General features: G+C 36.1%; 1 protein-coding gene across 20 annotated transcripts in view; it reads left to right on the top strand.

The window, feature by feature from the left end:
• The window catches only part of BBX (BBX high mobility group box domain containing), a 271,264-nt gene that overhangs the window by 233,125 nt on the left and 17,456 nt on the right, over positions 1 to 20,683 (top strand). For 17 of the 20 annotated variants that reach the window (XM_074033524.1, XM_074033529.1, XM_074033521.1 and 14 more), the window contains 4 exons: positions 1,728 to 2,736; positions 3,814 to 3,952; positions 7,397 to 7,545; positions 19,244 to 19,333. In XM_074033524.1, coding sequence (XP_073889625.1) covers positions 1,728 to 2,736; positions 3,814 to 3,952; positions 7,397 to 7,545; positions 19,244 to 19,333 — 1,387 coding nt within the window. The remainder of the gene's footprint in view (positions 1 to 1,727; positions 2,737 to 3,813; positions 3,953 to 7,396; positions 7,546 to 19,243; positions 19,334 to 20,683) is intronic. The other 3 variants (XM_074033532.1, XM_074033519.1, XM_065539234.2) reach the window with 1 other exon arrangement.

Here is a 20,683-nt window from a genome sequence, read left to right as displayed (position 1 = left end):
TATTTAATTCAATGTATTATCCTTCTAAAAATGAATTTTACAGATGGTAATGATCTCTGACAACTTGCCATTTAATAAAATGATGGTTTTTAAAAACAAATCAGTTTCCTACCCATGTGCTTGATTTTGCATTGACTCAGCAACTCCCAATACTCTTTCCCTTCTAAGTTGCTAATACAAAGTTGATAAAATAAGTTATGACTGAGACTTCCTTTGCTGCCCTTGACCAAATCAGCATCATCAATCTCTTTATAAGTTCCTCAAAGGCAGACAGACATGACCTTACTGATTTTCGTATCATTAGTGTCCTCCATGGGGGCTGGCATTTTGGGAGCCTTGCAGTTAAGTGTGTATAAATGAAAACCCAGACACTGAAAACAAGTTTTGCAATAAGCTTAAATTTCCCCTTTTGAAAAATAGCTCTATATTAAAGTTTCAAAGTATCTGGGAGCCAGAGAGGAAAATGACAACTTTCCCCTTGAATGTTCTGTACATGAAATTTGGGGAGTTTTGATGATGAATATAAAAACTTAACCAAATTGGGGCCAGATGTGTTTTGGTATTCAGAATCTTTCAGATTTTAGAAAAATTATACAGTAGATACATATTACACTAAGTAACTTCTCCAGTGCATATTCGAATGCATCACTATTGCAATACCAAAAGTGTATGAATGGTCACAGTAAGTGAAATAAACTGTTTAAGACTAAAGTTTCAGGTTGGTTCAGGTCAGAATTTGCAGCCAATTGAGTTCACATCAGATCAAATTTGCCAACAAATGAGTTAAGAAAACAAAAACAAAAGTTTGTTCTCAGAGCTTTCGTGACTTCAGAGTTGTCTATCAGCATTTGTGGACCTATAATGTTTTGTTCATTATTCAAAACCTTCTATAATTGTTTAGCAATTCATCATATCATTTCTAATTTCAAGTGGACAGGTAGAAATTATTTCTGTTTTCCTCATTTCCCTTGGAAAAAAAGAAAAGGCAAACATCTGAACAGAGTTTGGGGATTATTAAATACAGGTTGAGCATTCTTAATCTGAAAATCCAAACTCTAATACTGCCAAATCCAAAACTTTTTGTGCACCAACAAGAGGCTCAAAGAAAATGCTCATTGGAGCATTTTGGATTTCTGCTTTTCAGTTTTAAGAATTTTCAGCCAGTAAGTATATAATGCAAACATTCCAAAATCAAAAAAATATCCAAAATTTGAGACACTTTTGTTTTCAAGCATTTCGGATAAGGGATATTCAACCTGTACTACAATTAAGTACATCGTCTCACTTAGACCACACAGAATCCTCTGAGATAGGCTCTAGGATCATTTTCCTTTTACAAAAGCGACAGAGGAATGAGGGGGCAAGTGATTCATTCTGGGTCACAAAGTTAATAAGTAGCAAAACTAAGAATCAGACTTGGGTCTTTCAACTCCGAATCCCTTCCTCCTTCTACCAGGTCTTGTTTTCATAGGAAAAGCTTCTGTTGAAGCTGGGAAATGACAATTCAGAGATATGTTTGACGAGAGTTAAATGACTGTATAACAGTGCCCACAGCCTTCTATTAATTTGATTCATTTCAGTTAGTTTGGCAGAAGTGGGCTGATTCTTATAAAGTTTAAAATGTGTTTTGATTATTTTTAAAATGGATATAAATGAAAACTTTAATTTTGAAGGTGGAATAATAAGGATATTTTTGGATGCTCTCCCATTTTGTTTTAATTGTTTAGATGTGCCTGGCATCAGAAGGGATGAAAATGGAAGAATCAAAGCTAATAAAAGCAAAAGAATCCGATAGTGGAAGAATTAAAGAATTAGAGAAGGGAAAGGAAGAAAAAGAAATTAAAAGGGAGAAAACAGATGAAACCAGGTTACAGAAGGAAGCAGAATTTGAAAAATCAGCTAAGGAAAATGTAAGAGATTCTAAGGAATTGAGAAATTTTGAGGCTTTGCAAATAGATGACATAATGGCTATAAAAATGGAAGATCCCAAAGAAATTAGAAAGGAAGAGTTAGAAGAAGATCAAAAATGTAGTCATTTTCCTGATTTTTCTTATTCTGCCAGTAGCAAGATAATAATTAGTGATGTTCCCAGTAGAAAGGATCACATGTGCCATCCTCATGGAATTATGATCATTGAGGATCCTGCAGCATTAAACAAGCCAGAAAAGCTAAAAAAGAAAAAGAAGAAAAGCAAAATGGATCGACATGGAAATGATAAATCCACACCCAAGAAGACTTGCAAAAAGAGGCAGTCTTCTGAGTCTGACATTGAGAGCGTCATATATACCATTGAAGCCGTCGCAAAGGGAGACTGGGGAATAGAGAAACTTGGAGATACCCCTCGCAAGAAGGTCCGCACATCCTCAAGTGGCAAGGGAAGCATTTTGGATGCCAAGCCACCAAAGAAAAAAGTGAAATCAAGAGAGAAGAAAATGTCAAAGGAGAAATCCTCAGATACCACCAAAGAGTCAAGACCTCCAGATTTCATTAGTATTTCTGCTAGCAAGAACATTTCTGGTGAGGCGCCAGAGGGTATAAAAGCAGAACCATTGACGCCCATGGAAGATGCACTACCACCCAGCCTATCAGGACAGGCCAAGCCTGAGGACAGTGACTGTCACAGAAAAATAGAAACTTGCGGTTCCAGGAAATCCGAGAGGTCTTGCAAAGGTGCTCTTTATAAAACCCTGGTGTCTGAGGGCATGCTCACCTCTCTGCGAGCTAATGTTGACAGAGGTAAGTAACTCCTACAAACCTGAAAAGAATTCAAAAACCAAGCAGAATTTCACCTTTAGACCTATTGAAAACAACTGCCATAAAGAACAACATGGTATCAAAATAATTCCTTATATTTCTATATTTCTTTACGGTTTATAGATCATAATTATTTGTTATTTTACATGTTTTCTAGCACCATTAACGGAAGTGTATTCATTTTTTAGGTAGTTCTCAGGATGTATTTAAAGTAATTTTAATCTCTTCCCCCCGCTGGTATTGGCTGGCTCTTTGTTTTGAAAGATGACTATTAAATATTCAGAGCTTTGGGTTTGGTTTTTAAAACTGATGGAATTTCCTGAATCAAGCACGTATGTTAGTCAGAATCTTCACCTGTAGGCTCCAGAAGCAAATGTCTTATGTAGTTCTCTTTATTAGGTAATCAAAGCTGTAACTGAAGTGGGCCAGGCACAGTAGCTTATACCTGTAGTCCTAGCACTTTGGGAGGCTAAGGCTGGTGGATCACTTGAACCAAAGAGCTCTTTAAAACATTATAATATCCAGAAAATAGTTAATGTGTTGACCTTTATTCCATTTAGTGTTTTATATAAATCCTCTATTTTAAAATATAGCATCTGGCTGGAGGACTACCTTTTGCCAAGCTATGTTCCAACAAAAAGTGTGAATCCTAGGTTTAACAAGCCCCAAATGAAGATACTTGGGCCTATTTCATCCACAGGGATGTCAATTCAGTGAGTTGTAGGGAAATTAGAATGGATAATGCCCACCAGCAAAGGACTCCCATACCTTGGCTGGTTCTCAAATGGAAAAGCTAGCAGCAGTTAGTCTGTCTCTTTGAGTCATGTGATACCTGTTGAATTACGTGACAATTAATCCCAGAAGCGCTAAGTCACTTTTCTGCATGTTCCATTATTAAAGGTGGTCCAGCATGAATCACTCTGAGAACTCTGAAATAGCTACAGTTGGCATCATGCAAATGATATGCAAGCAGTCGAGAGGTTGCTTGTGAAACAACTAAGATCATCTCCCCTCACCCACCCATATACCAAACACATCCTTTGTCTTGAATTTTCTTAGGAAAACGAAGCTCAGGAAAAGGAAACTCCTCTGATCATGAAGGGTGTTGGAATGAAGAAAGCTGGACATTTAGTCAGAGTGGGACCAGTGGGAGCAAGAAGTTCAAGAAGACAAAGCCAAAGGAAGACTGTCTCCTTGGGTAAGTGCCTGTGAGCACAATCACCTGTACTACACAAGCCTCAAGTGTGGGTAGGATTTTCAAGGTAACAAATCACTGATTACTCATGCTTGTTCTTTGACTACTCACTCAGCACTGCCTGCAGTCTTAGTTGGCACCCTAGTGAACACAAATCAAGTGCATCACATCATACCTGTTGTTAACATGGTCATGTGAATGACAATATCATTCACATTTTGAGAACAGTGAAAATATATAGACTTTAGACTTGGACCTGGGTTTGAATCGACATCCCTTCACCAGGATGCATTTTTCCATGTGAAATTTAGAATGGATAGTATTAGCATGTTTACATTTTACCCATTTTACATACTGTATGTATTTATTGTTTAGAAAATATCATGACAGCTGAAAAATGTAAGGTAAATGAAATTATGCTTCTATCTCCAACCTTATTTTGTTCAAGCTGTCTTCTGTTGCTCTAAGCTAAAAATATGAGGTCATATATTCTGCTGTAGAGAACATTCAATACATTAATTGTGTATTGAAATGCAGTATTAAGCAATGGCATGCATCAAGATAAAATCACTAAGAATTATTTTATATTTAGTGTTATGCCAAAGACTGTTAATAACCATCTTAATATAAAGCATTTTGTTAGGAGATCCGATACTTTATATTGGTGAGGAAAGTATCTGCATATTCAGTTAGACTATTTTGAAAATTCTTGAGATTTGTTGTTGGCTCAATTTGAAAAGAATACTTTGAATAGAAATAAGTACATTGTTAATAAGTACAATGAAATAAGTACATTCACCATATTTTTTTCAAAAGTGTGTTTAAAGCTATGCAAATTGTATGCATTGGGTGTATTGTATTTGGTTTATTCATAATACTTGCATATCTGTTTGTGGAATAATATATTTTTCCTTAGATGTTACAGTGCTTTAAGTCTGACTAATTCTAAGACTCTAGGTCATCACAAAGTAGCGAGGTAGAAATTATTTCCCATAGTGCTGGCTCTTTAAGATTATTTTTATTGAAATGATATATTTATAATTTTATGTATTTCATTTCTAATATTTTAAAAAATCCAAAGTACTTAAAATTAGTTTTGCTTATAATTTTATGTATTTAATTTCTAATATTTTAAAAAATCCAAAGTTACTTCAAACTAGCTTTGCTTACATTTCACTTAAGTAATGACATGAAAATCCTCATATTTCAGTGTCAAATTATAGTTTGAATGCCGAATATCTTTTTAAAATGACCCGCAAGCATCTAGACCAGTGCTCTCTGTAGTCTAGAATTACTGCCACTGCCTTGTGGGTCTGCACACCGAGAGAGGAGCAGGTGTTATGTAGGCAGTGTGAGGTCCTAGGGGAATAAAGCAAGCATTGAGGCTCCCCAACAGAAGCATTTCTCTGATGCTTCTAGTAGAAACTGCTGAAGCTGTAAGAGAGATTTTCATCAATTTTCTTTGAGGAACAAGATAAGTGAAACAATCTTGAAAATCTGTTCCTGAAAAGAGATTGGTATGTGGATTGTATGTGTTTGTTTTTTAATCATTTCTGAGGAAGGCACATGTGTATAACTGGGAGATTTTTTTTTATAGCTTTAAATTAACAGTAAACTTCAATGCCTTTTCCTCCTTTCTCCCTCTAAATATTGGCCTGTCAGGATTTGAATATTTGGGTTTGCCTTGTTCAGAACACGCCAGAATAATACTTAAGCAGGGAGAAATGCCATTTCCTGTCAGTCTGCTCTGAGATTTGTAGATGAGCATTTTAAACCTTTTTTTTATCTCAGAAAATGTGCTACCTGTTAACTGTAGCCAAGAAAAATTTTCTCAGTATTGACAGATCTAATTTTATAGACATCTCTAAGAAAAACATAAATGATTATTATTGTTCTCTTTTTAAGAAAAGTCTCAAGAGACCTTATGAGTTACATCTCACATTTTCTGTTTTCTTCTGGGTATTCAGAGTATCTGAAAAATTCACAACTTATAGACAGCTTTCTGATAGTATTTGATTAGTATCCAATTGTATCTGATTTTCCATCAGAATAAACATTTTTTAACTGAATGAGAAATGGTGATGTTATTAAGAGAAAAACATCACCTCCACCTGTCACCCTTCATTGCCTTGATAGAACTTAGTACAGTAGTTTCCCCTTAGCCATATTTTTGCTTTCTGTGATTTTGGGTCTGAAAATACTAAATAGAAAAATCCAGAAATAAACAATTCATAAGTTTTAAATTATGCACCACAATGAGTAGCATGATGAAATCTCATGCCATCCCACTTCATTCCACCCAGTGCATAAATCATACCTTTGTCTATCATATGCCGCTGTACAATATGCATGTATAGGAAAAAAAAAAAGTAGTGTATGTAAGTTTCAGTACTGTCAGTGGTTTCAGGCATCTACTGGGGGACTCGGAGCATATCCCCCAGGGGAGTGCTTCCGTAATTGCCATTTCCTGTTGACCATTCAATTGGTCATCTGACCCTCTTATCTCTGCTTCTCAACTCTTGTATATTCCTCCGAAACAGTTGTAGTTAAAAACATTTTTAGGACACCCCTTAGCTAGCAGCCTAACACATTTGCTTCTTATAAGCTGGTACTAAAATTGCTCTCCTCTTCCCAATACACCTTCCATTTTCCATCTACCAGACACAACAGGTCTCCTACAGCCTCTTCCATCTGTCTAGGTTGCATGTTAGTTTAATAAGTCTCACTAAATGGAAGTCAGAAGCCAGCCTAGGATCCAGCAGGCATGTTGCCATTGCTGTGGGGCCCTAGAGACAGTCAGTACCAGCCCAAAGATTGCCCAACTTTGCTGGTGGCATTTCTGAAGTCATTGGTGATTTAAGTTAAAGCATGTTGCCTCTGTGCCGTTGCATTCATTGAAAACTGACTTTACTTTGCTCATTGAGTGTTTTATCTTCATTCTAGTCAACTCTCCAGAATGTTTTCCTAATATTAATGCTTTTTGTTTTGTATGTTTTAATCAAACAGTAGTCAGTAAATTTTTTAAAAGAAACTAATCTTACAAAACTACCAATATATTACCAATAAGCTTGCCATAAATACATGTATATGAGTCTGTAAAATGAGAAACTATATGAATAGAGTATGCTTTGTACAGAACTCTATGAAAAACTCCCATGCTAGTGGAGAGAATGCCAAATTCCTCACTTCAGAAATATTCCAATATAAGTGATGTTTCTACTTTTCTAAGGTAATAACATAACCTGTCACATGAGTTTACTGAGAAAACTGTGTTGGTAAATCTCAAGCATTTCAGAAAAGGTATTTTTTCCTTGTACAGAATTTACTTACATGCCCTAATTCCCAGAGACCCTGTTTTCAAATAGAATATCTTAAAATCTATTTCATGTCATTTTCTGTGTCATATTTGGTCATGTGCTGATTGATTCCCCTCTCCCCTTTTAATAGCTCCGCAAAGCTGGATGAAGAATTTGAAAAAAAATTCAACAGCCTCCCTCAATATAGTCCTGTTACATTTGACCGGAAATGTGTACCTGTCCCAAGAAAAAAGAAGAAGACTGGAAATGTGTCCTCAGAACCGACTAAAACCAGCAAAGGTTAGATGTGACCTGTACCTTCCTGCCATGTGGTCAGAATCTCAACTGACCCTTCAGCTAAGCTTTTAGCTCCCTTTAGACATGTAATTGGATTTGGAATTGAGGCAGTAGGGAGTTAGAATCTCAGGTTGCTTTCCAAGGTTATCTTTGTCCCTTTTTTCTTCCTTATTTTCTGTAGCTCCATTGGCATCTCCGTCTGTATATTTGCCCGTAATGATGTAGCTAAGCTTTTGCAAAAATGTTATACATGGTCTTCAACCTCCTGCTCTCCAGAATTCTAATTTGGAATGTTAACCTTTTCTTGAACAGAAACTGCTGGTTGAATCCAGTTCTTCTGTTCCCTGTGTCTGCAACAGGTTGAACTCTGGGACTGTAAATCATTCTTTTCACCTGATAAGCAGATGCTAACTACTCTTTACTGGCATTATAGACCAAAGGAAAATAAAACTACCTGAAATCCTCCAGCAACGTGTGTGTGTGTGTGTGTGTGTGTGTGTGTGTGTGTGTGTGTGTGTAATTGGTTTTGTTAAATTTAAAGAATGCTTTGTTTAGTATATTCATTTTCAAGTAATCAGCTTCTCCGCTGCCTATATCAGGGAAGCTTTTTTAAAATTATCAACATGACTTGGATGGATCTCAGCATTCATCAGTGACAATGCTGTAATCCTAAAGGGGACTGTAAGAGGGTGGGGGCATTTTCAGTGGTCTCATCACCTGAGACCACTGTTGACATTTGTGGGACAGGTACTGGAGTACTAAACATCTTGCCTTTCAAGCACACTGAATGACTGTATTACCCAAAATGGCAACATTGCTTGCATTGAGAAACTTGTCTTCTGATTTTTCTTAAGGTCTAAAGATTGGTAGGGAAAATGTACCTCTAGTTTTCCATACAGATGTGAAAGACTTCATTCAGTTGGCTCTCCTATAAGGACATGGAATAGAGAGATGTGGCTGAGCTATAGTTGCTTTCAAGATCAAACTCGAGCAGGATTTGCTGGAAGAGTTCTTTTAATTATCCTGCAGAAGTTGCTGCCTATTGCCTGCTTCATCAAATTGGATAATTTAATCAAATCAAAATAATTCCATTCTTTTGTATTTTAAATAGACTGATTAATCGATCAGATATAAATATTAACGAAGAGATATAATTTCATGCATTTTACGGAATATTTAAGGTATATAGATGAGGGAAAATTATGGTTTATTCTCTGGAGAAACCTGAACCTTTCTCCTTCAAAGCCTAAAAACGCTTTGCACACTGGAATTGACACAACCAAACAGGGTCAATTTGAGATCTGTATCTCAAGACAGAACTGAAAGGTTGAAGAAAATTTCTGCTTCATGATTAAAGCCAGGGAGGTATATAAAAGTCATTTTAGAATTAGCTCAGTTTTCCTCTGTGGTTAATAAAAACAAGTCTAGTGAATAAAGAACTAAAAAAGAAATGTTGTTGCATCATCAAGTTTGCTCATCTGAGAAAATAAAATAGGGTTGTATCAAGATCTTCCAAGGTAGAAATAAAGTAGACTTGTAGACAGGTAGGGAGCTGAGCACCATAATGGATTGCCAAATGAAATGACAGTCTCTGTGCCCTGGAGATATTTAGGAATAGGAAAAGTAGTCCATGAGCCGAAAGATGCCAAGTGTCTTGAGCTCCCATAATTCTTAGATTTAAAGTTGCTGATAAATACCTGACAAGCCAATAAAATGGAACTTAATTGATAGATGGGCACGATGTTATTCCTTCTTCCACTCCCAAAACATTCACGTTAGAGCTCTGAAGTTGGCTGAATTATCTCTCAGGGAATGTAACAATAGATTTATTTTTGTAAAGCTATAAAACCCTGAAGTTAGGATCTATTTTCATGGGACCTTCTCTTGGGTCTTAGTTGTCTGTTATACAATTTTTCTCTCCCAGCTGAGATTAACAGTATTTCTTTTGATGTGAAATAGCTTTTTGGAGCTTTGGATTATACTTTATACAATATCATCTTAACTCTTCCATTATACCTCTCAAGCCACAAAGTCACTGGTTTTTACACAGTATATCAGTAATTACATTTGTGGGGAGTCTTCCAAGATGAGATTTTGTTCCACCTTCTGATTTGTGAAGCAAAATGCAATTAAAATAAGCAGAAATTAAATAATACATTATCTATTCAGCAAACTAAAGAAATAGTATTTGTGACTGATTGTCATTTGGCATTAGCAGCACCAATGTACTAGACTACAAGTTATTATTAATGAAATTATCATACCAGCTGTGCTGTAATTGCCTGATCTTTAGGGGATAGAGGAAATTATTTTCTTAGACTCTAGACCCTTTCCACCTCTGCATAATGAATCATTCAGAGCAAACATTGTGTATGAGATCATTAGTTCATTAGTAAAAGAGTATATGTCCATCAGAAACCTAATTTTTCCTCTAATAATTTGCCATTTGTCTATATTTTATTTTTTCCTTTGTCATCATTCAATATTCATTGTATTTTCCTTCATGACTTATACTAGGTGCCTTTTTAGGTACTTCAGCTTACATAAAATGTATAGAATTTTTCTAAAATGTAATTTCTAGTAGAAATTTGTATGTATCTATTTATGTAGTTGTATATCTCAAAGTCATAGTACCTGCTTGGGTTTATTCCTCTGTTTACCCAGTAGTCTCATATTCATATCTGCATTTCTAAGGAGTCTCTTCCTATCTTTCCCATGGTTATCCTACTATCTCTGCCCTGCCTCTTATGTCTATGTCATAGGTCTTGTCAAAAACTTTACAGTGAAAAGGGATGAAAATAACTTTAAAAGCCAATTGGGCTATGTTATAGTAGAACAGAGCATGATGACAGAAATAGGATTTCCCTTTCCTTCTAAAAATGAATTATCCAGTAAATTCTAATCTAACTAACTCACAATGCAATTTAGCTGAATCAGCCCAAACTTGATGTTTTCTGAGTTATCTCTCTGTTATTTTAAAAACATTTTAAAGGAAAGCTTTAAATTATATGTCTAAATTTAATTGTAACTTCCTAAGAGATTTGTTTTACATGTTTACTTGTACTGATAATGTATGAAGCATTGTTTACGAAAGTATTAGAAGTCAGAGTTCTCTGTAGAATAGTAATTTTTCAGTGAAAGTAGGATCATGGAGAAAAAGAATTGTGTTGAAATTATGCCTCATCTTGACTTACTAGACTCACTTCTTCACTGTATTCCTTCTATCTTTACATAGTTCCTTGACCTATTATCAAGCATACTATTGATCCTTCTTATGTTTTTTTCAATCCACACTTACATTTTAAGACTAAAATTTAAAAATGTTAAGGCATTGAGTATTTTAAAAAATCACAGTGGGAATAAAAGAAGCAGGTTTACAAGATTGAAAAGACAGAATCCCCTGTTTGGGGTGGAGCCAAGCCAACCGTACTTTCAGTTTTAGAGAACTGAGGTGTGATGATAGATCTCCTGTTAGGAAATTTTAGCTTCTAGGTTGGGTAGAGATCTGTATCTTTCTCCATAACTGTTTGGAAGTCTCTGCTGCCACCAAATTTCTTCAGGAATATGGTGGCAGCACCTTTGCAGGTATAAAAGGTATATCTGATACAATTTTGAGTTCCTTAACAATGTATGCATGTCCAGCCCAATGAAATGGCTCCTCCCTTTCAATGAATCTTAACTTGATTGTGACTGATTGACTCAGAGAACTTATTCAAGTCAGTAAAGGCACATGCCCTGCAGGTGGGAGCACATTGCTATAAATTATTGCATAGGAATATATTTTCTCATTGGTTACTCATTACTTACAAGGCCAATACAGAAATGGCAGCCATTTATAAAGCCGTTTATATATAAAGAGCAAGGGTTTGTTTTAGAACAAAACCCTTGCTCTTTATATATATACCTATATATAGTTCAAAAACATGAAACTATAGAACCTGGGCAAAAGCCACCACCACCAGAGTTAAGCCTGACATTTGTTTCTGACAACAGATGTAAAGGGCAGGTTCACTTAATTCACCTTACTCACTGACCTTGAAAAAGTATCATGCTAGGCTCATGCTGACTCCTGTGGCTCCTGTGTCACTGCAACTTCTCACCCCCAAAACATTCATTTTTCAGCAAACCTTGAACATTAATGTTCTGGAAAGGTTATCATCATGTCCTTCTGGCACCCCTCTTAACTTCTCGGCTTGTCGTTTGGCCCTTTTGTTTTCTGCCCAGCTGTGAAGTTGAGGTGCAAAGGAGATTGATACCTTCAGAATACAGGTCATCTGCCCAAAAACTTAAGTGGAGACCTAAGCCAGTTTGCATACCAGCAGTGAGTGATTTTTTTTTTTCGTAAGGAAGCTGAAGCTGATGCAGATATTCCCTCAAGAAATTTGGTAGGGAAAGAGATGGGACGGAAGCTTGAGGTATCATAGTAGAGTGAAGAACAGTTGTGAATATGTGTTTTCTGAATGATTCCTTCTAAATCCCTTCTGCATTTTACTTTCTACCATTCTTCCTCCTCCGTGGATACTTCTACATTAATGTAATAATTGACTAAGGAAAAAATATAATAGCAAATGTCCTTATATTTGGTATTTATTACAGATTTTGACTTTATTTTCTTTAGACAAAATACCCAACATATACACTATGCTGATTGGCAGAAATCAAATTTTTCACTTCTTGACTTTAAAATGGCTGCTTTTCAGTGACTACAATTAGATCTTATCTATTTCTTTTCAAGTTTGTCACTTTCTTTTTTTATCTGAAGTTGTCATTTACTTAGAGTAGTTTTATGTGTATAATTTGGGGGGTGGCCAGAAGAAAGGAATTTTAAAAATTTAAGTTTACAGAAGCTCTTCTACGTACAAATCTACTATGATTGTTCTTTTTTCATGTTAAAATTGACAAGCTCTATCTGTAGCTTAGTCTTTAAATTACTTTTTAGATTTCTCTGAGTATGATTGGGTCCAAAAATACATATTTCTTTTCTTCTTTCCTAACGCACTGCATACGTCAAATCATTTTGCTTCTGTGAACTACTTCTTTATATCATTCTTCCTATGAGCCAATACCCTTTTATTAAGTTATTTTCCTGCAGGCAAATCACTAGGATCTTTATAATCCCGAGTAGTAATTTTTCTCCTTTCTCCTACTTTTGTTTTCCATGACTGCCTATGTATCATTCAGGTCCACTAGCCTACAGTTTCCTGAGTTGTATAAAATACATGAGGCAGTGATTGCAAACAGATTTTAGAGACATCTGTAATATTAGTGTAGTATGTACATGTGATATATTTTCTTTGTACTTGTTCAATTTATTTTCTTTTCTCTTGTTGCTCACTTTTTCCCAAAGAAGCAAACAAGGAGGCATTTCTAGTTTCGTTTCAAACCACCAGTAGCCAATTTAGAAGCATTCGCTATTGGTTATTTAGAAGGATTGCTTAGTGTAGTCATCAAAAAACACTTGCACAGATTTATGGTATCAGTAATAACAGCAACAGCTGTAATTTCTTGAGCTCTTACTTTGTGATAAGCAGTGCATTAAGAGCTTTATTTATTCATGAAATAAATATTTATTGAGAACCTGTCATGTGCTAAGCACCACTGTAGGCATTTAGATTATATCTGTGAATGAAAACAACCCTACTGCCATCAAGATTACATTATAATGGGGGAACCAGACAATAAATAAGCCTAAACAATAAGCAAAATATATAATTTGTTTGAAGGTGAGACGTACAGTGGAAAAAGAATTGCTTGATAGAGCAACTAGGCAAAAGATCAACAAGAAAAGACTTGAACCAACACTACAAACCAACTAGAACTAACAAACATATAGAACTTTCCACTCAGTAATGGCAGAATGTATATTCTTCACAAGTGTACATGGAACAATCTCCACAGTAGACCATATGCTAATCCATAAAACAAACCAATAAATATAAAAGGATTGAAATAATACAGAGTGTGTTCTCTGACAATAGTACAATGAAATTTAAAAATCAGTAGTAGAAAAAAATTGGAGAAACTCACAAATATATAGAAATTAAATGCACTCCTAGATAACTGTCACATCAAAAAAGAAATCAAAGAGAAATCAGAAAGTACTTTGAAATTAATAAAAATGAAGACATTGTGTAAGAGAATATGAGATGCATCTAAAGCAAAACTTAGAAGGAAAATTATAGCTCTAAATGCCTGTATTAAGAAAGAAATATCAAATAAGTAGCCTAGCCTTCTACTGTAAGACACTCAAAAAAGAAGAGCAAACCAAACTCAAAGGAAGCAGAAGAAAGGAAATAACAAAGATTAGAGAAGTTGTTGATGAAATGAAATTAATTAATTAATATTAAAATAGAGAAAAAAATCAATGAAACCAAAAAGTAGTCCTTTGAAAATAACAAAATTGAGAAATTTTAGCTAGATTTACCAAGAAAAAAAAAAGAAGATTCAAATTATTAGAATCAGAGATGAAATAGAAGATATTACTACTGACTACAGAAATGAAAAGGATTATAAAACAATACTATGAACAACTAAAGCCAATAGATGGGATAACATGTATGAAATGAACAATTACTAGAAAGACACAAACTACTGAAACTGGCTTAAGAAATGGATAATCCTGAGATGTATAACTAGTAAAGACATTGTACTAGTAATTTTTAAAGTACCTGGAAAAAAAAAAAAAAAAAAAGCCCAGGCCTAGATGGCATCACCACTGTATTCTACCAAACATTTAAAGAAGAATTTACACCATTTTTTCACGAATGAATCCAGAAATTACAAGAAAAGTAAACACTTCCCAATTCATTCTGTGAGGCCTGTATTACCTTAATGTCAAAGACATTCAAGACATTCTCAAGACAAAGACATCACAAGAAATGAAAACTGCAGATCAATATCTCTTACAAATATGAACACAGAAATCCACAACAAAACACTAGCAAACCAAATTCAGCAACATATAAGAATTATACATCATGACTAAATGGGATTTTTCCTCAGGACTACAAGTTTGCTTTAATATTCAAAAGCCAATTAGTGTAACATACCCTACTAATAGAATATAAAACAAAAACCATTTGATCATCTCAATAGATCTAGGAAAAGCATTTGATAAAAGTCAGTGCCTTTTTATGATTTAAAAAAATCAAACTAGGATTAAAAGGGAACTTCCTCAACCTGATAAAAGGTATCTACAAAAAATGCACAGCTAACCTGATACTTAATGGTAAAATATTGGATGCTTTCCCACTAGGCAAAGGAACAGTACAAGAACGTCCACTCTCACCACTTCTATTCAACATTGTACTAGAGGTTCTAGCCAGGGCAATTAGGTAAGAAATAGAAACAAAAGGTATCTAGATTAGAAAGGAAGAGGTAAAATTATCTTTATTCTCAGATAACATGACTTTCTATATAGACAATCCTAAGGAATCCACCAAAAAAACTATTACAGCTAATAAATGAGTTTAGTAGAGCTGCAGATTATAAGATCATTAGATAAAACTTAATTGTATTTTGATACACTTGAACAATGAACAATCTAAAAATGAGATTAGGAACACAATTCCATTTACAGTAGCATCAAAAAGAATAAAGTACTTAGAAATAAATTTAACAGACAAAAGTACAGTATAATGAAACCTACGAAACATTGTTGAAACAAATATGATAGAAATTAATAGAAAAACATCCCATGTTCATGGATTGGAGGACTTCTTATTGTTAAGATGGAAACATTCTCCCAAATTGATATACAGATTCAACCGAACCCCTCTTAGAATCCCAGCTGACTTCTTTGTAGAAATTGACAAATGAGCCTAAAATTAACGTGGAATTGCAAGATATTCAGAAGAACCAAAACAACCTTAAAAGAGAAAAAAGGAGTAGTTGATTTCAAAACTAATTACAAAACAATGATAATCAAGAGAGTGTTGTACTGGAATAAAGATAGACATATATAAATCAGTGGGATGGAATTGGTAGACAACCTGTCATAAACCCATACATTTTTGGTCAACTAATTTTCAACAAGGGTGCCAAGAATACCCAATGAGAACAATCAGTAGAGTCTTTCCAAAAATGATGCTGGATCAACTGGGTATCTATATTCAAATAAAGTTGGACACTTACCTCATATGATATACAAAATTTAACTTAAAATAGATCAAAGACTTAAATGTTAAAGCTAAAACAATAAAACTTTCAAAGCAAATGGGCAAATCTTTATAACCTCAGATTTGGCAGTGAATCCTTAAATATGATACCAAAAGCCCAAGCAACAAAAGACAAAATAGATAAATTGGACTGTATCAAAATTTAAATCTTCTGTGCTTCAAAGAACACTGCCAAGAAAGTGAAAAGACATCCCACAGAATGGGAGAAAATATTTGCAAATCACATATCTGATAAGAAACTTTTATCTAAACTATATAAGGAATGTTTACAACTCGGCAGTAAAAAAGACAGCTCATAAAAACAGGCAAGTGATCTGAATAGATAATTCTCCGAAGAAGATATATAGCAAGTACATGGCTGATAAGTACATGAAAATACAGTTAACATCATCAGTCATCAGGGAAATGCATATCAAAACCACAATGGGAAAGATACCATTTCACATCCTTAGGATGGCCATAATAAAAACAACAGATAATAACAAATGTTGACAAAGATGTAGAGAAATTGAAATCCTTACACACTGCTAGTGGGAATGCGAAATTGTGCAGCTGCTTTCTTAGACAGTCTAGTAGGTCCTCAAAAGGCTAAACACAGAGTTACCACATGACCCAGCAAGTCCATTTCTAAGTATATGCCCTATAGAAATGAACACCTGTGTCCCACACAAAAGCTTATACTTGAATGTTTTTAACAGTGTTATTTATAATAGTCAAAAGGTGAAAATAATCCCAATGTCCACCAACTGTTTTTGTTGTTGTTGTTGTTTTTCTGAGACAGAGTCTCGCTGTCACCAAGCTGGAGTGCAGTGGTATGATCTCAGATCACTGCAGGCTCTGCCTCCTGGATTCAAGTGATTCTCCTGCCACAGCCTCCTGAGTAGCTGGGACTACAGACGCATGCCACCACACCCAGCTAATTTTTGTATTTTTAGTAGAGATGGGGCTTCACCATGTTGGCCAGGATAGTCTTGATCTCTTGACCTCATGATCTACCTGCTTTGGCCTCCCAAAGTGCTGGGATTATAGGCGTGAACCACTGTGCCTGGCCCACCAACTGTTGAATGAATAAACAGTCCATTGAATGGAATATTATTCAGCCCTGATACATGCTATAGCATGGAAGAGCCTTGAACACATTATGCTAAGTCAAAAATCACATTATATGATTCTATTTATATGAAATTTCCAGAATAGGCAAATCTATAGAGACAGAAAGGAGATTAGAGGTTGCTTAGGGAGAGGGGGAATACAGGTATGGGAGGAGTAATATTAAAAAGGTTTGAAATTTATTTTTGAGGTGATGAAATGTTCAGAAATTGGTGCCAGTTGCAAATGTCTGAATATAAACACAAGTTGCATACTTTAAATGGATGAATTGTATGGTATGTTAATTCTATTTCAACAAAGCTGTTTTTAAAGATCAGTTAAAAGAATAGGTTTGTGAGGGAATGGGAGATCAAGCGATGGGCATAGGATTGGCTTGCAGTTTTATATAGAGTGGTCTGAAGGTAGTTAAGTAAAGCCTTGAAGGAGGTGAGGAAGTTAGCCGTGCGGACATCTTGGAGAAGAACATTTTCTAGGCAGGGTAATGGCTGGTTCAGAGATCCTAAAGTCAGGAACACTGAGACTACATGTGCAGGGGACTGCCAGGAGGCCCATGCAGCTAGAGAGACTCAAAAGGAGAGGAGTGGCAGGATGTGAGGTTATGGAGGTAATGGAGCTCTGGATCTCTAAAGTCCTTGTAAGATAGTATAAGATTGCTGACTTTTCATATATACTCAATGTAAGAGGTCTGGCTGGGGTGATGCATTTTTGAGTCTTCAACCTATAGCTGGTATTTATTTTATTTATTTTACTTTATTTTATTTTAAAGCCCTGAGATTAGAGGTAATCACCAGATGAGTGAGAATAGAGAAGAGGACAAGGACCAAGCCCAGAACTTTCTAAAATTAAGAGGTCAGGGAAAAGAATAAGCAAAGGAGACAGAGGGAAAGATCAGTGATGGAGAAGAGAAAAGAAGAGAAGGTGGTATCCTAGAAGCCCAATGAAGGAGGCATTCAAGGCAGAGAGTGTGGCTGTAGTGGTCAGGAGCTACAGGAACAGCCGGTGCAGTAAGGACCCACAATTGGCCTTCACAGCATAGGGGTGGGTACTGGATGACCTCTTGAAGAGCAGTTGTTCCATGAGTGGCAAGGCAGAAACCTAGTTGTAGTGAGTTTAAGACAGAATGAGGTTGGTCACAATGGCTCGCACCTGTAATACCAGCATTTTGGGAGGCCAAGGTGGGTGGATTGCTTGAGCCCAGCCTGGACAACATGGCAAAACCCCGACTTTACAAAAAAAAAAAATACAAAAAATTAGCCAAGCCTGGTGATCCCCACCTGTAGTCCTAGTTACTCGGGAGGCTGAGGTGAGAGGATTGCTTGAGCCCAGGAGGTGGAGGTTGCAGTGAGCCAAGATCATGCCACTGTACTCCAGCCTGGTAACAGAATGAGACCCTGTCTCAAAGAAAGAGAGAGAGACAAAGAAAAAGAAAGAAAGAAAGGAAAGAGAGAAACTGGAGACAGCATGGGCAACCCTTCTGTGGAATTTTTGCTACAGGAGGAATGAAGAACCAAGGCAGTAAGTGATGTGAGGGAAGTTTGGTTACAAGCCACCTTTTTCTTTTCTACGTTAAAAGAAATTATGTTTGTATACTGGTGGAATGGCCCATTAGAGAGGGAGAAATGATGGTGTTGAGCTGGACAAGGATGGTGGGGCTATGCCACGGGTGGAGGAACTGACCAGATAGGAGTGTAAGATGCTTCACCTGTGGCCAGAAGGCAGAGCGTGTAGTTGCAGCTGTTGGTAGGTGGAGAGATGCCACAGGGGCTTTGGGGAGGTCAGCGCTGTTGCTGGTATTTCTGATTGTTCACTGAAGAAAATGTCAATTCTGTTTCTTTATCTGAAAAAACTAAGAATCTGAAACATCTCCCCCTTCCACCCAGAATAAAGTTTTTTGGCAAATATTTTCAATTTTTAAGTCACTTTTTTCTTCCTAGGTTATCCTCAGAAAAGGCCAGAAAGCTGTCTAATGCTGTCAGGTCAACTGCTGTCCTGAAAGTGCTATCCTTGTAGTGAAAAGCAGTTTCATTGGAGACATAAAACACATATGCCATCCTTTCCTTCATGGTATTTAGGAATCTAAAGTAAAATCTTTTCTGTATTACATACTCTAGCCATTTTGCTGTTATTGGTTGTAGTTTGTTTCTACTCACTGTATCTGCAGTTTCTGCTTAGGGAGTCCCAGCCCTAATGGAGGCTTTGCCCAATACATTTCTAAGGAAAATCTCACTGGGTTTAAATAATCCTAAAGAAGGGGGTTGAGCACCATTTAAATAAGTGAAGATGCAAGATGACACTTCTTGAGACTCAATTTGCTTATTCTATAGGAGGGAGGAGGGTGGAATTGTTGAGAAATACACAATTTTTTTATGAAACATTGTGAATTTAAAATATATTTATATTAATATTGTCTGTAGGTCCTTTCCAGTCTCAGAAAAAGAACTTATTCCACAAAATTGTCAGCAAATATAAGCACAAAAAGGAGAAGCCCAATGTTCCGGAAAAAGGTATTGGTGCCCTCCGTCCTCCATGAAGGGTTCTTGGTCACCTCCATTGTGATTCATCTTTGAGTAATGCTTCCATGCACTGCGTTTGCCTTGTCCTCCCCTGTGCTTGCTTCAGTGCCATCAGCTCTTGATGCGGGTGTTTTCATTCTTTCTGGACTCTGCAGCTAATTGCAAATCTCCCTTCACTTGGATTCCTATTCAAATCCATATTTGTCTCTATTTTCAGAGCCCCATATGAATCCTAAAATTGCTTCTTCTCATCTGTATTTGGTGCGTTTTGCAATTCAGTCTTCTTGACCACTTATCCATTTATTTTCTTTGACTATTCTTGGTTTTCACATGTTTGGCAGCCCTTCATACCATGACCACATTTTCCTACTTCATGAAATCTTAAGAGTTTCTTATTCATGTAAAAGTGCCACCGTTTCTGTACTTCCTCTGACACTTGAGGATTCTTGTGGACCCTTTTCTCCACTCTTAAGTTGTAACCTGACTCTTTTTTCCCCCCCTTCTCATTTGCCAGGCTCTTCTTCCAACCTCCTTCAGTCACATGCCTGTTATTTGAAAGGGCAGTAGAGACTGATTGCACTCTGTCCCCTCTTTACTCGGAACGTCTGTCTCATTGGTATGATCTTGATGAGCCTTTAAACCTCTTCAGGGCTCATCTTAAGATCACTTTCTTCCCACAGTGCAGAACTCCTTTTCTTATTTCACATAAAAGATAAATCTTCCCATCTGGCTCAGTGCAGCCAAGTATTCTGTAGGTCAGGTTTTCTTTAGCATCTCCCTGCATGTTAGTGTCGTGAGTGCCATAAACCAACTCATCCGGTGCCCATTTGCATCCTACTTGCATGGCCAGATGTGAAGCATTCCGTGTTTCTTGAATGAGGCTTTAAACGCAGCTGTCTCCTGTGTGTAGACATGTGTGCCTGTATGTTCCTGTGTGTAACCTTTTACTTAATTTGGGCTTTCTTTTCACTTCCACTTCAGCTTCGTAGTTTTGTTTTGTATATTGATATTATTTTTTCTTCTGCTTCCAGGAAAGAAACACTATTCATTAGGTGAAAACATCAGCTTTTTTCGTTCTCTTTTACTGATCTTCAGATTACTTTGATTAAAGTTACAGAAATAATCCAACACTATACGTCGTAAAAGACAAAAATTTTATTTTTAATCCATTTTCTGTACAGCCTCATTATTTTAGTTGGCAAATACAACTTTAAGAATTAAGTAATTGAAATAAAATTCAGCTTCATTTGTGTGATGTTTCAAAAGTTAGTTTGTATATCATCTTGTTTTTGTAGTGTGGCTATCTACTAATAGTAGAGTTTCACTTTTCTCTCCTTTTCT

Source organism: Macaca fascicularis, chromosome 2, assembly GCF_037993035.2.
Source record: "Macaca fascicularis isolate 582-1 chromosome 2, T2T-MFA8v1.1".
Lineage (NCBI taxonomy): Eukaryota > Metazoa > Chordata > Mammalia > Primates > Cercopithecidae > Macaca > Macaca fascicularis.
The sequence above is the reverse complement of the archived record's forward strand: the minus strand, read 5'-3'. Positions and strand labels throughout refer to the sequence as shown.